The sequence below is a fragment of the Bicyclus anynana genome, chromosome 26 (genome assembly GCF_947172395.1).
Source record: "Bicyclus anynana chromosome 26, ilBicAnyn1.1, whole genome shotgun sequence".
Lineage (NCBI taxonomy): Eukaryota > Metazoa > Arthropoda > Insecta > Lepidoptera > Nymphalidae > Bicyclus > Bicyclus anynana.
The window spans coordinates 1,584,679-1,603,079 of record NC_069108.1 but is presented as its reverse complement, the minus strand read 5'-3'; the positions used below and the strand labels follow the sequence as shown (position 1 = coordinate 1,603,079).

Genomic DNA, 18,401 nt, shown 5'->3' with positions numbered 1-18,401 from the left:
ATGAATTAAACTCCCATAATTAATATAAAAAGGTATATTTAATATTTGTACACGGAATAGAACTAAAAATAGAATGTGCAAACTAAATAACAAAGATGAATCGAATGCGTTTGTGACGCATTTATGACGTTGAAATGAGAGCCGCGATTTAGCCGTAAGCGTGGTAGCCGGTTAAGCCGTTTAACGTACTCTGCCCTAGTGGGGCCAAGATTAAGTATTTATAATACCTTACAAACAAAGGATTATTGTATCCCGAAATATAACGGCTCTCATTGGAGAATCGAACTGGCGCCTATGCGTCGAAACTCCTGTCGAATTGTTATTGGCTAAGTGTGAGCACTTAACAAGGGTTGACATTCCAACGGCGTTACGTAATTCTAACACAAAGGAATGTTGCGTGGTTTTTGTACAATGCAGCTTAAAGAGTTATAAATAACTTACAATTATTATATAACCTAAATATTAATGCATCGCCACATCAGCCCCCCGGGAGACCGTTAGGTCGTAAGCTTCGCTGGAAATTTTACGCGTCTGCCTGAGCGAGTAGTTATTGCCGTTGGCGTAGTGACAGGCAATGTAGGAACTGCGGGCACGAGAGATTCGTTAATGACGTATGCCGGTTTTAAACGATCGATTGAAACCGTAACAATTTTACCAGCGATATCGATTTTAAAAGTTTTCTCTGACTTTTCAACGATTTTATATGGGCCAGAGTATGGATGTTGGAGCGGTTTACGTACTGCATCTTGCCTTAGAAAAACAGCAACGGCGGACGATAGATCCTTACTAACGAATGTTTTCGAATCTCCGTGTCGAACGACCGGTGTAGGTTTTAAAACGCGTATATGTTTGCGAAGCCGAGATAGAAAATCGTTGTAATCCGTGACTTCCGACGTGGAAGGTAGAAACAGATCACCAGGCAAACGTAAGCTTTCACCATACAATAACTCAGCGGAGGTTGATGCTATATCTTCCTTCCAGGCGCAACGAATACCGAGTAAAACAAGAGGCAAAACTTCATACCAATTTTCATTGTTTTGACACATGATAGCGGCCTTCAATTGTCGGTGGAATCGTTCGACTAAACCATTTGCAGCGGGATGATATGCGGTGGTAGTAAGGTGCTGTGCTCCCGTGAGCGTAGCAAGCTCTTTAAACAAATGCGACTCGAATTGACGACCACGATCGGTCGTAATCCGTTGCGGGCATCCAAAACGTGCGATCCATCCACTAATGAAAGCGCGCGCTACTCTTTCGGCGGTGATATCTTCGAGCGGTATCACTTCGGGCCAACGCGAAAAACGGTCCACTGCGGTTAAGCAATAGCGATAACCGTGTGATATCACTAGTGGTCCGATTATATCAACGTGAATATAAGAGAAACGTGCAGATGGAGGAGTAAAACTATGAATTGGAGCTCTAGTGTGTCGTGAAACTTTCGATCTTTGACAAGCAAGACAGGCTTTAGTCCAGGCTCTGCAATTTTTACGTATATTAGGCCAGACGTATCTCTCTGTCATCAGTCGAATGGTGGGCGTAGCACCAGGATGACTTAACCCATGGACTAAATCGAAAGCCTGTTTACGGAATTCAGGTGTGAGATAAATGCGTGGTCTCGGTCCTGAAATATCGCAAAAAACTTTACATTCGCTCGAATCAGAAATTTTAATTTTCTGTAAGTCCAACGAAGTAGGGTTGTGCAATAGATGTCGAAGTTCGGAGTCTGTCTCTTGGGCTATGGTGAGTTGTTGCAAATTAATGTCGTTAGAAATCGTTTCTATTCTTGACAGTGCATCAGCTACGATATTGTCGTCTCCGGATATGTGTCGTACGTCGGTCGTAAATTGCGAAACGAAATCGAAATACCGGAATTGACGTGGAGAACAGTTTTCCGATGCCTTGCGAAAAGCGGCGACAATTGGTTTGTGATCGGTCCAAATCGAAAACGTTTTAATTTCAATCATGAAGCGAAAGTATTTCACAGCTTCGTAAATTGCTAATAGCTCGCGGTCGAAAGGGCTGTACTTGCGTTGGGCAGTATTGAGTTTTTTGGAGAAGAAAGCAAGGGGTTGAATATTACCTTCAACTTTCTGTTGTAAAACGCTGCCTATCGCGACGTCGGAAGCATCACAAACTAACATTAGCTCTGCAGTCGGATCGGGGTGAGCTAGCATGGTAGCGTCTACAAGACTCTGTTTACTTATATTGAACGCCTGCTCTAATTCATCGGTCCAGATTACGGGTGTGTTTGCCTTAACGTTTTGACCACTAAGAAGTCGATTCAATGGTGTTTGAGTTTTTGCAGCGTTAGGTAGGTACCTTCTGTAGAAGTTAATCATACCTAAAAATCTCCGAAGTTCTTTTAGAGTTTTCGGCTGCGTAAAGTTTTGAATAGCACTGACTTTGTTAGGCGTAGGTCTCGTGCCATTCGCTGTAACCTGGTAACCCAAAAATTCTACTTCTGAAGCACCGAATACGCTTTTTGCAGAATTTATAACGGCGCCGTGTTCACGTAAGCGTTCTAATACAAGCGCGAGGTGACGTTCGTGTTCGTCGTGGTTCCGTGACGCGATCAAAATGTCGTCTATGTACGGAAAAGCAAAGTCGAGGTCTCTTAACATTTCGTCCATAAACCTTTGAAACGTTTGTGCGGCGTTTCGGAGGCCGAAAGATAAAAAAGGGAACTCAAATAAGCCAAAAACACTTGTAATCGCTGTTTTAGGTATATCAGCGGGGTTCACAGGAATTAAATGATAAGCACGCACTAAATCGATTTTGCTGAAGACAGTACACCCATGCAGGTTATGCGAGAAGTCCGCGATATGACGCACTGGATAACGGTCCGGTATTGTACGCGCATTCAAACCTCTATAATCTCCGCAAGGACGGTCCGTACCGTCTTTTTTTGGTACGAGATGCAGCGGAGCAGCCCACGGACTGTCAGATCTACGAGCGATTCCGGCTCTAACCATGACTTCGAACTCGCGTTTAGCGCGAAGCAAGCGGTCCGGCGCTAATCTGCGTGGTCGGCTGTATACGGGAGGACCGGGCGTAGTACGAATATAGTGTACCGTTTTATGTTTAACCTCTCGTATCGTAGGCTCGCCGGAAGGTCGCGTGACCTCAGGATACCGTTTTAATAACGTGTGGTAACGCGAGGTACCTGTAACCGTTTTAATTTCGCAAACGGGGTGGTTGACGGGCTGTGCATTTACAATTAAAGATGTATGCTTATCAACTAAACAGCGGTTTCTTACATCTACAAGCAAATTATAAAAACACAAAAAATCGATTCCTATAATAGGTTTGGTTACGTCGGCTATCACAAAACGCCAGTGAAAATCCCGACGCAACCCTAAATTAAGTGTTAAACTAATCGTACCGTACGTATTTATTTCGGTACCATTAGCGGCAAACAGTTTATAATCGCATTTCTTAACTAAAGACTTATTGTTATAACTTATTCTACTTAGCGGATAAACACACAAATCAGCACCAGTGTCTATTAAAAATTGAGCCTTAGTGTTCTTATCTGTAACAATAACGCGACTGGGTGAAACGGGACAGCCATTGTCAGTCGCATTCATTGACTGCCCGATTCGTTTCCCGAGAAGAAACACGGTTCGCGGCACTTAGTAGATTTTTCTCGAAACTTTCTATGGTACCAACACAGTGTATCAGCTGCAGGGTTGTAGGCGGGGCTTCGGGAACGGTGGCGCCAGCCGTGTCGCTCGTGCGGGTGAGAACGGGCACGCGATAGCTGCGCGTGCGGAGGTGACGACAGGGCAGCCACTTGACGTGTCAACTCGTCGACAGCTCGCTTGAGTTCGCATACCTCATTGTTTGCGGTAGGTGCGGCCAACTCGTGCACTTGCTGTGTTCCGATGACGTCACTTACGGTGTCCGCTAGCTTTGCGAGTTCCTCTAACGTGCTCTTTTGCTGCGAAGCGAGGATCACTTGAATGTGAGTCGGCAGGCGACTTGACCACAGGGAACGGACAAAGTCGTCTGGAACGTTTGGGCCTGCGAGATTTTGTAAATGTCTCAAAAATTGAGACGGTTTACGATCCCCGATGTCTTCGTGGGTCAGAAGTTGACGGACCCTTAGCTCTTGACTCACCGATAACCGAGCAATTAACTCCGCCTTCACTTTTTCGTACTTGTCAGCGGCCGGCGGATTTTTTATAATGTCCTTTATTTCAGTGATATATTTTATGTCCAAGTTCGCGATAACATAATTATATTTGGTCGCGTCGACGGTTATGTTCGCGAGCGCAAATTGACCCTCGAGTTGTGCGAACCATAACGCCGGTTCGTCGGGCCAAAAGGGTGGCACTTTAACGCGCACAGCTTGAACCGATTGTTCATCGTGTTTGGACATTGTCTACATAGCTGGGCACCGTTAATCAAATAGTTAACTTCGTTAATCGATAATCCGCTACAAAAAAAGTTAGCTTCGTTAAACGTTAAAGCGTTACATTCCGGAAGAATTAACGCAAGTTAACGTTAATCGTTAATCCGTTAATATGACTGTAATATTACATTTTTATATCAATGTGTGAGATCACCATTGAAATAATAAAAATTTTAATAAAAAAAATACAACCGACTTCAAAACCTAAAAACGTACCCACTAAACTAAAAAGCGAAAAATAACATCATAATATGTTCGACCTGCTGATCAGTATGAAGGCGGTGCTAAGCCGGTGATGTATTAATTCAAGCCTTGTGAGCATATCTTTATTTTGCAGACAATGTTGTTTCATGTGGTCCTGTCAGAAATGGCTTAAATTAAGACAATACCGGCTAAGCACCGACTTCATACTGATCAGCAGGTCGAACATATTATGATGTTATTTTTCGCTTTTTAGTTTAGTGGGTACGTTTTTAGGTTTTGAAGTCGGTTGTATTTTTTTTATTAAAATTTTTATTATTTTTCAATTTTTAGTGTAAAATTTCATCTCAAACGAATACATCAGACTCCTAATGACAGTCACAACCCATCTTGGTACAAAATTCTCAGCAATACAAATTAATCAAGCCCAAGCACAAGGTAGCTACCGTAAACCGTCAAGGGTCCCCAAGGGAAGTCCCTTCATTGACCTTGGTCTTCATCATCAGACCCCTAATAACAGACACAACTCATCTAGGTAGAAAGTTCTCTGCAATACGAATTAATCAAGGCCAAACACAAGGTAGTTACTGTTAACTGTTAAGGAGTTCCCTTAATTGTCCTTGGTCTTCATCACCAAACCCCTAAATTACAGTCACAACCTATCTATGTGGAAAGTTCTCATTAAGACAAATTAATCAAGCCCAAACACAAGGTAACTGCTGTAAATCGCCAAGGAGTTCCCTCGTCTGTTTTATGACTCCATCATCAGATCGATTTTAAACCTTCATAATTTTGTATTTCTTAAAGGCACTAAATGGAAAAGTTCACGAACACACTAGACACCGATATAATTTTCGAAAGTTCCCCTCAATTTCTCCAGGATTCCATCATCAGATCATGTCATGATGGCAATGGGACCAAATGGGGACTATACCGTTTCAAACAAAAAAAGAATTTTTGAAATCGGTCCAGGCGTCTTTGAGTAATCGGTGTACATACATAAAAAAAAAAAAAAAAAAAAAATACCGACCGAATTGAGAACCTCCTCCTTTTTGAAGTCGGTTAAAAATAAGAATGAGCACTGGGGAAAAGTGCCATAATTTGTTTTTAGTTGATTTTATCTATATTTAACATAAATATAGTAATTTGTTGATTTCTTTGAAAAAAAAATCAGTCTTCATTTCTTACTTGTCTGAACCTGCATTTCGCGTTGCGCGGTAAATAGTAGGCATTGGATTAACGATTAACGAACTTCTGCATAATAACGGAAGTTAACGTGTCCGTTAACATTTTGAAAAGTTAACTTAAAAGTTAATCCGTTAATCAAAATGTTAACTTCGTTAATTAACGATTAACGGATTAACGAGTTAATGCTCAGCTATGATTGTCTATTAGTTAATTACTGACTACTCGAAACCACTTTATGACTATGTTTGTTGTCGGGGTCACCACTTTATGACTGTTGTCGGGGTCACCACTTTATGACCACTTTTTGTCTGTTTTTGGGGTCACCACTTTATGTCTGTTGTCGGGGTCACCACTTTATGGTAGCGCGCGTGTGGTGTATGAATTAAACTCCCATAATTAATATAAAAAGGTATATTTAATATTTGTACACGGAATAGAACTAAAAATAGAATGTGCAAACTAAATAACAAAGATGAATCGAATGCGTTTGTGACGCATTTATGACGTTGAAATGAGAGCCGCGATTTAGCAGTAAGCGTGGTAGCCGGTTAAGCCGTTTAACGTACTCTGCCCTAGTGGGGCCAAGATTAAGTATTTATAATACCTTACAAACAAAGGATTATTGTATCCCGAAATATAACGGCTCTCATTGGAGAATCGAACTGGCGCCTATGCGTCGAAACTCCTGTCGAATTGTTATTGGCTAAGTGTGAGCACTTAACAAGGGTTGACATTCCAACGGCGTTACGTAATTCTAACACAAAGGAATGTTGCGTGGTTTTTGTACAATGCAGCTTAAAGAGTTATAAATAACTTACAATTATTATATAACCTAAATATTAATGCATCGCCACACCTGCACTGAGTGCGAATATGGCCAAAACGGCAACAGTTAAGACATTGGATGGTGGGGTATTTGTAGGGTTCAACGGAAAGGGAGGAATAAAAAGAGAATATTTTAGAGGGGAGCATTTGGCCCCGAAAGGTGACTACGACCGACTGCGTCGGAATCCATTCAGTAATTCCTTCGTTGGACGACTTGCGGTTTAACCTACGGGCCTTTAGTACTGCCCCACATCCGTTTGGTAGTTTCAGTGAATCGACAAATTCGTCCATATGCCATTCTGTGGGCACACCTCTGACTAGACCCATCCGAGTAATATTATATGTAGGTATAGTGGCTTGATATTTAGCCAGTTTTAAAATTGGGCTGTTCAAAAATAAGTTTGCAGCCTGTGCGGAACTGAATTCCACACTTATCTTATTGCGTCCGATATTTTTCACTCCATCACAAACTATGTCTGTAAACTTATTTTTATGTAAGAACTGTCCAAATTTAAGTGCACGAATAGAAGTACCCGCAGATGGGTCTAAGGTTTCCCTGGAAACTTGAATGATATAAGGGCCTTTGTCGTTATTATTGTCGTATTCTTTGGGGCCATCTGCAAAGGATGGGTGGGTAAAAACAGTCTGAAAGGAAGATTGGGTTAGATCTGGGGATGTTTTTTTCCCACTATCATTTGACGGCCTGTCATCTTCGACAGGACGCTTTCTGCTAGCACCATGTGCTGTTTCTGAACCGCCGGGGTCTGGGGGCTTTCGAGGCGGCGGATCCACCTCCATGCCTACCTGTCTTACTATTTACAACTTACCACCACCAAAATATGTTAGTAAAACAAAAAAAATCAGCTACTTTTCACTAAAAAAAACACTCGAAATATACACCGCACGTGGGTCAACCTTGGCCGACGCTAGCGAAGTCCAAAATAACTTCAAAACTCAAAAGTAAAACTTTTGTTGTTGTTATTGTTACCTTCATTTGTGGTCTGTGGAACAGACGCCAAATCTCGACTTTTTAAAGTAGCTTTTCGGCTTTCAGGTCTAGCCTTTTGTGCCTTCTATCACATCTTGATCCGTTTAATTTGTGATCTCATTTTTAATTTGTTTGTTGGTAAACAGTACTCATCAAGAAAGGGTGTATTAAAGGACCTTGTACCGACTCGTAAATCTATGACTCTACATTACATGTGTGAAGTCTGCCAATCCGCATTGAGATAGCGTGGTGGACTATAGGCCTAGCTCCTCTCATTCTGAGAGGAGACTCGTGCTCAGCAGTGAGCCGAATATGGGTTGATGACACCGCTTAGAAATGCTTAACGTTCACAGCTTTTCCTTCATACTTACGCGGCCGGCACACAAACGGGAAGGCTCATGAATACGCGGCCAGCACACAGACGTGCCGGCTCGTGCATACGCGGTCAGCACACAGACGTGCCAGCTCGTGCATACGCGGCCAGCACACAGACAGGCCGGCTCGTGTATACGCGGCGGCACACAGCAGGCCGGCTCGTGCATACGCAGCAGCACACAAATGGGAAGGTTCGTGAATACGCGGCCAGCACACAGACGGGCCGGCTCGTGCATACGCAGCAGCACACAAATGGGAAAGCTCGTGCATACGCAGCAGCACACAAATGGGAAGGCTCGTGAATACGCGGCCAACACACAGGCCGGCTCGTGCATACGCAGCAGCACACAAATGGGAAGGCTCGTGAATACGCGGCCAGCACACAGGCCGGCTCGTGCATACGCAGCAGCACACAAATGGGAAGGCTCGTGAATACGCGGCCAGCACACATACGTGAAGGCTCGTGAATACGCGACCAGCACACAGACGTGCCGGCTCGTGCATCATATGCTTAAACTTAGATGAGAGTTCAAAATAAAACAAGGAAACCTGGTTGTCAAAACTATAATATATTAAACAAGTACCTACTGATAGAACTATGATACTAAACCTAATTTATTACATTTCGCTTTAAAGATTTTTTATTTTCTCCAAAAAAAAATGTACTGTTCTTAGAAATAACATATCGTCACTTTTGCAGACAGCATGCATTATTATAACAAAATTTTAATTACATTGCGTTTTGAATATTTTGTAATCTATTAATAGGCCTAAATATTTTTCTGCGTGAGATCTTTGAATTTTAATATCGTTGATTGTAAGTGGGTTGAAATCTAGATTTTTTTTATTTTAAGCTTCGAAAATCATGTTAATTGTTAAGAGATTATACAAGAACCATTGATATAATTTGCAGCGCCACCTACCGGGTCAAATTGTTTTCAAACCATACAAGAACCAATTAATTAAGCAAACGAATTTCATCCAACCCGGACCAGCCGTTTAGAAGGCGTTAGTGTTAAAAACGCACACAAAAGTATATTAATTAGGCTAGCGGATACCTGAGACTTTATCTAGAAAATATTAAATTAAAAAAAAAAAAAAAGTTTGTTAAGAGGATGAAAATTCACACCCCCTTTCGGTTTTTACACGAAATCGTACTGGAACGCTAAATCTCTTTCCGGTACGTCTTTCTAAATAACTACTTTTACTTTTCGCCAATAAAATGGGTAGATAAAAGGTATAGTGAATTATTCATAAAAGATAGGGGCTTTTATGTAGACTTATAATGGAGAAGGAACGAGATTTTCGTGAATTTTAAATTATCTAATCGCATAATTAAAAAAATGTCGTCTGTAAAGTCTGTTGGAGGTATGGCTTATCTTGCCTCTCAATCTCTTGTTCTTTGCCCGCTCGGCTCAGGCGGGACGTGACAATGAATCGTGCTTTTTGCTGCGAGCCGGCGTTCATCGATTTAACCATTCGTTGCCCGCGAGTATTTTATCGAAAAGCCCGTCTGCGTTGAAGAAGCCGACAGCCAGGGAATGCGGTTTTAATCTACCGTTGTGAGCCATTTAAACATCATTATATTCCTCTATCGTGCGGGGCATGATAGTGTGCTCGCCTATTGCCCTAAGTTTACTTTATATTTTTTTACATGTCACGTAACGGATACGATGGGCGACCGGTCTTCCATTTAGGAGTCAAATGGTTAAAAGACGTTATCAGGTCAAAAACTATTTTGGAAAAATTGGAAGTTTTTTAAATTTTTTTTATGTAATTACGCTTACGCTTGACTACAATCAAGCCTGATGGAAAGCAATGATGAGGGCTAAGATGAAGCCCGCTTGCCTAGAAGATGCCTATACACTCTTGCCTTGAAGGTGCACAAACTATACGTGACAGGAAACACAGACGCCGGAAGGGCATTCCACATTTTGGCAGTTCTTATTAGGAACGTTGACGCAAAAAGTCAATGTTAAGGACTCTTATGAATAAAGGAAGGTGTCCTTCCATGACAGACTGCTTGCTTGTGTATTCACTATACTCTGTGCGCACACACGTGTTGAGCCTGACAGTGTGCGTGCGCGTGTTACAGGGCCTCGCTAGTGTGTGTGAGCATGTGCTGCTTGAGAGACATGTGACGTGCACATTTATACTCGCATAGCTGACAAGAGTAAGGTTTGTCACCAGTGTGAGCTCGCATGTGAGTCATTAGGCTACTTCTTTGAGAACATTTGAACTCACAAAACTTGCAGGAATAAGGCTTTTCACCAGTGTGAGTTCGCATATGAATACGCAGGGTTTGAGATTGAGCGCTTTTGTACTTGCACAATTTGCAAGAATAAGGCTTTTCACCAGTGTGAGTTCGCATATGGGTTATTATGTGCTCACCGTGAGCAGTTTTGAAATTGCACAACTTACATGAATAAGGCTTTTCACCAGTGTGAGTTCGTATATGACTTCTTAAGGTACCTCTAAAAGCAAATTTTTGCCCGCAATAGTCACAACAATACGGTTTCTCACCAGTGTGAATACGCACGTGGTTGGATAAGATAGTTTTTGTCCTACATTTATACTCACAAAAATTACACGAAAATGGCTTTTCACCGTGAGTTCGTTTGTGACTCAATAGGATAGGTTTTAGAGTACTCCTAAACTCGCATACATTACAAGAGTAAAATTTTCCACTAGCGTGACTTCGCTTAATATGTTTTAATAACGTGTCTTTAACTGAACATTTATACTCACACAACTTACAAGTATAACGTTTTTCACCACTGTGAATACGTTGTATGTGATAAACTACACTACATCTTTGAGAAGCTTTGAATTCACATAAATTGCAAGCATAAGGCTTTTCACCAGTGTGAGTTCGCATATGAGTCACTAAGGCACTTTTATGGGCACATTTGAACTCACACGACTTGCAAGAATAAGGCTTTTCACCGGTGTGAGTTCGCATGTGAAGTTTTAAAAGACCTTTGGTAGAACCTCTATACTTGCATAAATTACAAGAAAATGGCTTTTCCCCAGTGTGAGTTCTAATGTGCACAGCTAAACTCGCTTTGTGGGTAGATTTGTGTTTACAAAAATCACAATAGAAAAACTTTTTCAAGGCCGGCTTTCGATTTTCAAGCGCGTGAGTTAGCATGTGATCTGCTAAGTCATTTTTGTGGATAGATTTGTATTGACAAAAATAGCAAACGAAAAATTTCTTGGCATTGTGATGTTCCGCGAGTACTAGTATCTGTTTCATATTGACATTACGAGGAGTCCATTTGCCAAGTTCTTGTTTAGTTTTCTTCAATGTACCGTCTTCTGCATCCACAGTTGCCACAGACAATGAAATACCTAAAACAAGTTGAAATTAAATTGAAATACACTCTAAGTCATTAATTTAAACCTACTTTTATGTCAGTAATTCTCTGCATCATAACATACATGTTTAAATGGTGTTGGAATATGTGAGCAGGACCAAAGAATACTTGTTTATATTCATTTTTCAATCAATCAATCAATTCATTTATTTGCAGATACATGCATTATATATACAGGTGGTCGGTAGATGTAGGACGGTGTTTACAGAAACAAGATACAAATTGCTGTTGAGAAAATAATTTTCAGAATTTTTTTGCCAATAAAAACACCTGGAATTGATTCAATTCAATTTTTGATTTTAAGGCTTGCTGCTGTACCAACTGGGTACAATTTACCTGGAATTGAATTCGTAAGGAGTAAGCTGTCAATGTCATGTAATATTATCAAATGTCATTATGACACAAGTTAAAAATAAACATTAAATCGTAAACAGAGAAGCATTAAACAAAAAAATCCATTAAATTGCTTTAAAAACACCATAAACAAACGCTACTACACAAAGATCACTGACAATCTGTCAGGGTGTGAGTCACAAGCATGTTGCCATGATAAAAATTCTTAATTGAATGTTGTCAGCTAATGAATAAAATACATTTTATTTAATTAATTTAAAAGAATGCGGGTTCCTAAATTTTTTTTTATTTTGTGTTTTATTTTATGTTCTTTTAAGATAAAAATAATTTGTTCTGCTTAGGTGAGACTCGGAATAAAGGCCCAGGCTCCATACAAAATTAGGACATGTCCTTTGGACTATGTTTAATGGTGCATTACAAATGGAATAACAAAGAGCAGCAGTAATATTTACATAGAAGAGAAGGGAATATTATGATATTACAATAGCAGTTCTGTGCCCACTCACCTGCAGGTGCAGCCACGTCTGTGGGAGGGGGAGAGTCATCGTCCACGCGCTGAGCTGCATAACTGTAAAGTGTACTCTTGTGAGAATGTGCAGTGCTGAGCAGCACAGGGACAGCGGGCAGGGAGCAGTCACTGACAGCTGCGAGAGCCAGACATGCCTCATACTGTGAAGGCTGAATGTTCGTCTCACGCTCCACCCATTTCTGACGGCCTCCGTGGCGCAGTGGTGTGCGCGGTGGATTTACTAGACGGAGATCCTGGGTTCGATTCCAGGCTGGGGAGGTTTTCTTAATTGGTCCAGGTCTGGCTGGTGGGAGGCTTCAGCCATGGCTAGTTACCACCCTAGCGACAAAGACGTACCGCCAAGCGATTTAGCGTTCCGGTACGATGTCGTGTAGAAACCGAATGGAGTGTGGATTTCATCCTACTTCTAACAAGTTAGCCTGCTTCCATCTTAGATTGCATCGTCACTTACCATCAGGTGAGATTGTAGTCAAGGGCTACAAAAAAAAAGAAACAGACGGTGAGTATGGCAGCCAATTATGGAGTTAGGACTGAGTTTACTTCGGAAAGTAGCAGTTTTCAAGTGTCCAGATCCTCAACCCTCCGAGTACAAAGAGTCCGTACTCCTACTTTATGACATGAGATGTGTCTAGCTATCACAGGCTCTCGGGAGACAAATATCTTAGCAATCAATGGTTCATCGCTTGGTAGAGAGAAAAACGCCGAGCAGAGTCCAGGACTTGTGAACAATGGATGTAGGGTTAAGGATTAACTCTGTGCAGAGTCCTGAACTTGTGACTACAGGATGTAGGGTTAGAGAATTCCTTGACGATCAATCAACACTCCCCTCCTCCGCTCGTGTTGTTCTCCCTGCCTAGCCAAGTTTGGTAAGATCCTATTAGAGCAGCTTTAGGTACCAGTTCTAATATATAACTAGCTTTAGCTGCACTTCTAGAGAGGCCAAGGTCTTTAAGCAAGTTATACAGAGATTTGCTAGTAATCCTCTCACACATACTTCTACCGCATACAGACTAACCATATAGCCATTTTTAGTTAGTTCATTTGTTAGGTCATGTTGTTAGCTGTTTAATCAATTATGACGTAACTCGTCTGATGAATCTTGAGGAGACATAATGGTGCCCCCTTACGAGCACCAGATACATTATACTGACTTGTGCTCAATGAGGTGCGCCGAGTGCCAGCCAGAGCTCACAGCTGCATCAGGCTCACTCACTTGTGACGTCACACATTCGCTGTCAGCATCGCTGGTCTGTCGGACAAACACATTAAATTGCTCATTAACCATTCAAAATAAAAATTTATCTATTGTAAGACATAGTCCGAGACAGATATAACATCGCTCGATCTCGTGTTGAATCGTGCCGACGCTAGATGGCGCCACTTGTTTCCGTAAAGAGTGGGGAGTTAGAGAGATGAAGAATGAACGGGCAGGAACGACTTGTGATATAAGGCGCTCGCCTTACGGTCGTCTTCATATGCTTGGAAAAGGGGAGTGTTTGTTAACTGTCAAAAACGTCTTTAACCCTACACACAACAATCATAAGTGCGTGACTCCATTCTAGGGTCTTATTTTGGTTACAGTTTAATTTGTTAATTAAGTTGTCCCTTGTTCCACATTAATTTTCTTATGTTACCTAACAAATGAGCTAACTAAAAATGGCCATGTAGTTAGTCTGTACACCGTAGAAGTAGGTGCGAGAGGATTACCAGCAAAATCTCTCTATAACTTGCTTAAAGACCTTGGCCTCTCTAGAAGTGCAGCTAGTTCAATATTAGAACAAATATCCATAAGCTGCTCTAATAGGATCTTACCAAATTTGGCGGCAGGGAGAACAACACGAGCAGAGAACGGGGAGTGTTGATCGATCGTCAAGGAATTCCTTAACCCTACATCCTGTAGTCAAAGTTCAGGACTCTGTTCTGAGTTTTTCTCTCTACAACGCGATGGACCCCGCACCCGCATGGTGAATCCGTGGAATGCTAAGATATTCTTCTCTCTAAACCATTCTGTATCTGCTAAAACTATACTATAGTATAAAAATGAATGTCTCACCTGACGGTGCATGCTCATGTGAGCACTGAACTCTTGCTTAATGACAGTCTCATCTGGAAACGTCACCAGATCCTGTATTCTGGTCAAACGTGCAACTGTTGGGTTCAAAGCTTGCTCCTGTTGCAGAACTTCATCCAGTAGACTTGGTCTCCACAATGAGCTCTCGTCAGATGCCGAGTGCTGTCCATTTGATGCATCCAGTTCATCATATTCTTCTTTCACTTCCAAGTTTTCATCCGCCGACATAGCGTCAAGACTGTCTTCAGTTTTCACAACAACTATGTCACTGTGTACAGTTTCTACTGATTCCGTCTGTTTGTCTTTATCGTGCTCTTCTACAATGTGTAAGTCACAATAGTTGAGAGCAAAAGTTGTAATCACAAACTTGCGTTTTAGATGTATCTGGTCTTGGGTTATCATTTTTATATGTTGGTTTGTTATCTGAAACAAGCGTCATACTCATAAGTACTCAGTTTTTCAATGAATTAGTCAATAAACTACGAGAAATGAGAAAGTGCCAAAAATAGTCAATTATTAAGTTCAACAGGAGGACAAGTATAACAAGTAGATAATATGCATCAAGCACTCACAACTTCATGTTTCTCAACTAAGTCCTTCATCAGTGAGCGGGTTCTCAAGCTGTTGTCTCTAAATCTGGTGACGTTTATCAGTCTGTGAGCACATCGTACACAAAGTGTTTGTTGCAGGTTCCCTCGATCACACAACTGTAACAACAATGGTGTTTAACTTTAATATTTATGATTATCTGTCTCATAGTAGTTTGAATCACAAGTGAATAACTTACAGGAAGACCAATAAACTGTTGGTATGCCTCATCCAACTTGTATTTACTCATTGGCAACTGCTTGCTGTCACTGTCCAGGCACATTGTGCAGACCTGCAAATATACTACTAGTTAGTTATGCAGCATATAGAAAAATGTACAAATTATTATTATTATATAGGTTCTAGAGGCAAGAGGCTAATTTCACAGCCCAACAAAGAAATTGAGCCCAAGACCTTATAATTCAAAGCCACATAGTCTAACAACAGACAGATTTAATTTGCTTCCTTGATATACTTTTTAACAATACATGAGATGACATTGTGAATACATTACCAGCACTGTTGAAGGAATAGCGCCAGGAGCAATCTGCCTCAAGCCACTTTCTGTCTCACTGAAGTCATCACTTAGAAAATGCTGCGAGCAGACCACAGCAAAGTCTGGCAGGTGAGTGTCTTGTTTGCCGAGGGCTCTGAGCCAAGCTGCACGTAGACATGCTTCACTAGGGAAACTGGAAATAACCATTTACTTAAACAAACTGCTTAAATTGCTGCAGACAACAAGTTTCTACTCTAACATTGCTTCTCTCAACAATAAGTCAGTGTTTGCACCTGACGGTCGGCGAGTGACAATGCAGTGCAAGATGAAAGCGTGCCAATGTGTAAGGGGTGAATGACTGACTGGTGATACAGCTTCGCCGGTAGGGCGCTAACTAGCCGCCACCAGACCGGACCTGAGCCGGGACGTGAACCCTGTGAGGCTATACCGTCGTCCGCGGTTGTAAACGACAACTCTGCAGTTCGAGTGTAGCTATGTGACGAGTGCGAAGAGACGCACGCTACGAGGCCGCTCAAATACACTCACCCGTGAAAAGTAATCCCCTCGTCCTTGCGTCTGCCCTCTGCTGTGCGCACATTGGCTGCAGTGTTCCTGCAGAAAGGCACACAACACCGCATGTTCAAGATTTAAGTTCTGCCACTTCTGCTCCCGCTTCGCGACCTCGCGTCTCGCAGATGCTATGTTTTCAATAACGACGCTAGCGTAATTGCCTGTGAGTGTGATCTACGTATAATATATATACGATAATCAGTTAACTAAACTACAAACAATTTTACAAATAGCCAGGACAGCAATAAAAATATATTTAAAATATTTTACAAATATGAAATAAATAAACAGTGTTACCAACTCTCCAAAATATTTACCCCTAAAGTTTGTGTCAAAAACCCCTAAAATCGCCTTAATTATTGAGTTGACCCCCTAAAAAATATAAATTCATAATAATTTAGAAATAATATGCTGTAATATGTTTCAGAAGTCTATATTTAATACAGACAAAGTACTACTTCTTTATCTGAAGATTCAGATTTTTTGAAATCATACATGTTGACAATGAATAAATTTGCCAATTTTTTTATATTCGATGAAAATTGCCGCCAGTTGCCTCAGAGTGGTTGTAGAATAACGTATTAACGTATTAACGTAGAATAACGTATGTCATTATAAGTCGCTAGACCAATAAAGAAATATTAAAATTATCATCAATTTAAAAATATTAATGAGTCATAAAATCCCCAAAAATACCCCTAAAAATTTCAGACCCCTAAAAAAATCCCATTTCACTTATTTGCCCCCTAAATCTGGGGGGAAAACCCCTAAGTTGGGAACCCTGTAAATAAATAATCGAGTTGAAGGTAAGTCATACTTGTTGGCAATCACCTTAAATATTATATACTCTTTGACAATCACTATCAAGGAACATATTTATAATTTACTACTCAATCACTATCAAGGAACATAATCACTATAGACTACAGCTATAGACTAGAAATTGACAATTGACATTGACACTTGACAGCACGGAGCCAAGAGGAGCAGACCTTCATTTGTGGTCTGTGGAACAGACGCCAAATCTCGACTTTTTTAAAGTAGCTTTTCGGCTTTCAGGTCTAGCCTTTTGTGCCTTCTATCACATCTTGATCCGTTTAATTTGTGATCTCATTTTTAATTTGTTTGTTGGTAAACAGTACTCATCAAGAAAGGGTGTATTAAAGGACCTTGTACCGACTCGTAAATCTATGACTCTACATTACATGTGTGAAGTCTGCCAATCCGCATTGAGATAGCGTGGTGGACTATAGGCCTAGCTCCTCTCATTCTGAGAGGAGACTCGTGCTCAGCAGTGAGCCGAATATGGGTTGATGACTTAGAGATGCTTAACGTACACAGCTTTTCCCGTTCATACTTACGCGGCCGGCACACAGACAGGAAGGTTCGTGCATACGCAGCAGCACACAAATGGGAAGGCTCGTGAATACGCGGCCAGCACACAGACGGGCCGGCTCGTGCATACGCAGCAGCACACAAATGGGAAGGCTCGTGAATACGCGGCCAGCACACAGACGGGCCGGCTCGTGCATACGCAGCAGCACACAAATGGGAAGGCTCGTGAATACGCGGCCAGCACACAGGCCGGCTCGTGCATACGCAGCAGCACACAAATGGGAAGGCTCGTGAATACGCGGCCAGCACACATACGTGAAGGCTCGTGCATACGCAGCAGCACACAAATGGGAAGGCTCGTGAATACGCGGCCAGCACACATACGTGAAGGCTCGTGAATACGCGACCAGCACACAGACGTGCCGGCTCGTGCATCATATGCTTAAACTTAGATGAGAGTTCAAAATAAAACAAGGAAACCTGGTTGTCAAAACTATAATATATTAAACAAGTACCTACTGATAGAACTATGATACTAAACCTAATTTATTACATTTCGCTTTAAAGATTTTTTATTTTCTCCAAAAAAAAATGTACTGTTCTTAGAAATAACATATCGTCACTTTTGCAGACAGCATGCATTATTATAACAAAATTTTAATTACATTGCGTTTTCAATATTTTGTAATCTATTAATAGGCCTAAATATTTTTCTGCGTGAGATCTTTGAATTTTAATATCGTTGATTGTAAGTGGGTTGAAATCTAGATTTTTTTTTATTTTAAGCTTCGAAAATCATGTACGTAAGATGTTTTAGAAGTGTTAATTGTTAAGAAATTATACAAGAACAATTGATTTAAATTGCAGCGCCACCTACCGGGTCAAATTGTTTTCAAACCATACAAGAACCAATTAATTAAGCAAACAATTTTTAATCAATAATATTTAACTTTTGTATGTGTCAAAAACGCATACAAAAGTTAAAATATAAAAGTATATTAGTCTAGCGGATACCTGAGACTTTATCTAGAAAATATTAAATGAACGTACTTTTTTTAATTCTTTAGAAGTTCGTTAAGAGGATGAAAAT

At 41.1% G+C, this 18,401-nt stretch overlaps 2 protein-coding genes across 5 annotated transcripts in view; one reads left to right on the top strand and one right to left on the bottom strand.

Moving 5' to 3' along the window:
• Nucleotides 1-18,401, top strand: part of LOC112050788 (zinc finger protein 260-like) — a 190,619-nt gene that overhangs the window by 75,275 nt on the left and 96,943 nt on the right. The gene's annotated exons all lie outside the window — the stretch shown is intronic.
• Nucleotides 9,249-16,111, bottom strand: LOC128199555 (zinc finger protein 431-like). Of its 4 annotated transcripts, XM_052889590.1 has the most exons (8): nucleotides 15,953-16,106; nucleotides 15,425-15,599; nucleotides 15,110-15,202; nucleotides 14,895-15,029; nucleotides 14,305-14,745; nucleotides 13,403-13,500; nucleotides 12,229-12,290; nucleotides 9,249-11,342 (listed from the first exon to the last, which is right to left on the bottom strand). In XM_052889590.1, exons 1-8 carry the CDS (start codon nucleotides 16,042-16,044, stop codon nucleotides 10,081-10,083), a joined length of 2,358 nt encoding a protein of 785 aa, XP_052745550.1. In that variant the 5' UTR covers nucleotides 16,045-16,106; the 3' UTR covers nucleotides 9,249-10,080. The 4 variants fall into 4 exon arrangements, with proteins under 4 accessions (XP_052745550.1, XP_052745551.1, XP_052745552.1 ...); XM_052889591.1 differs by lacking the exon at nucleotides 12,229-12,290 and having other exon boundaries at nucleotides 11,098-11,342; nucleotides 15,953-16,110; XM_052889593.1 differs by lacking the exon at nucleotides 13,403-13,500 and having other exon boundaries at nucleotides 11,204-11,342; nucleotides 15,953-16,110.

Excerpts from the sequence above, each read along its gene's own strand:
- LOC128199555 (XM_052889590.1), bottom strand. The coding sequence starts at position 16,044 with ATGCGGTGTTGTGTGCCTTTCTGCAGGAACACTGCAGCCAATGTGCGC. Across the intron at positions 13,501-14,304 it reads ACATGAGCATGCACCGTCAG|ACCAGCGATGCTGACAGCGA; the intron begins GTGAGACATTCA and ends TTTGTCCGACAG. Across the intron at positions 11,343-12,228 it reads AGACGTGGCTGCACCTGCAG|GTATTTCATTGTCTGTGGCA; the intron begins GTGAGTGGGCAC and ends AACTTGTTTTAG.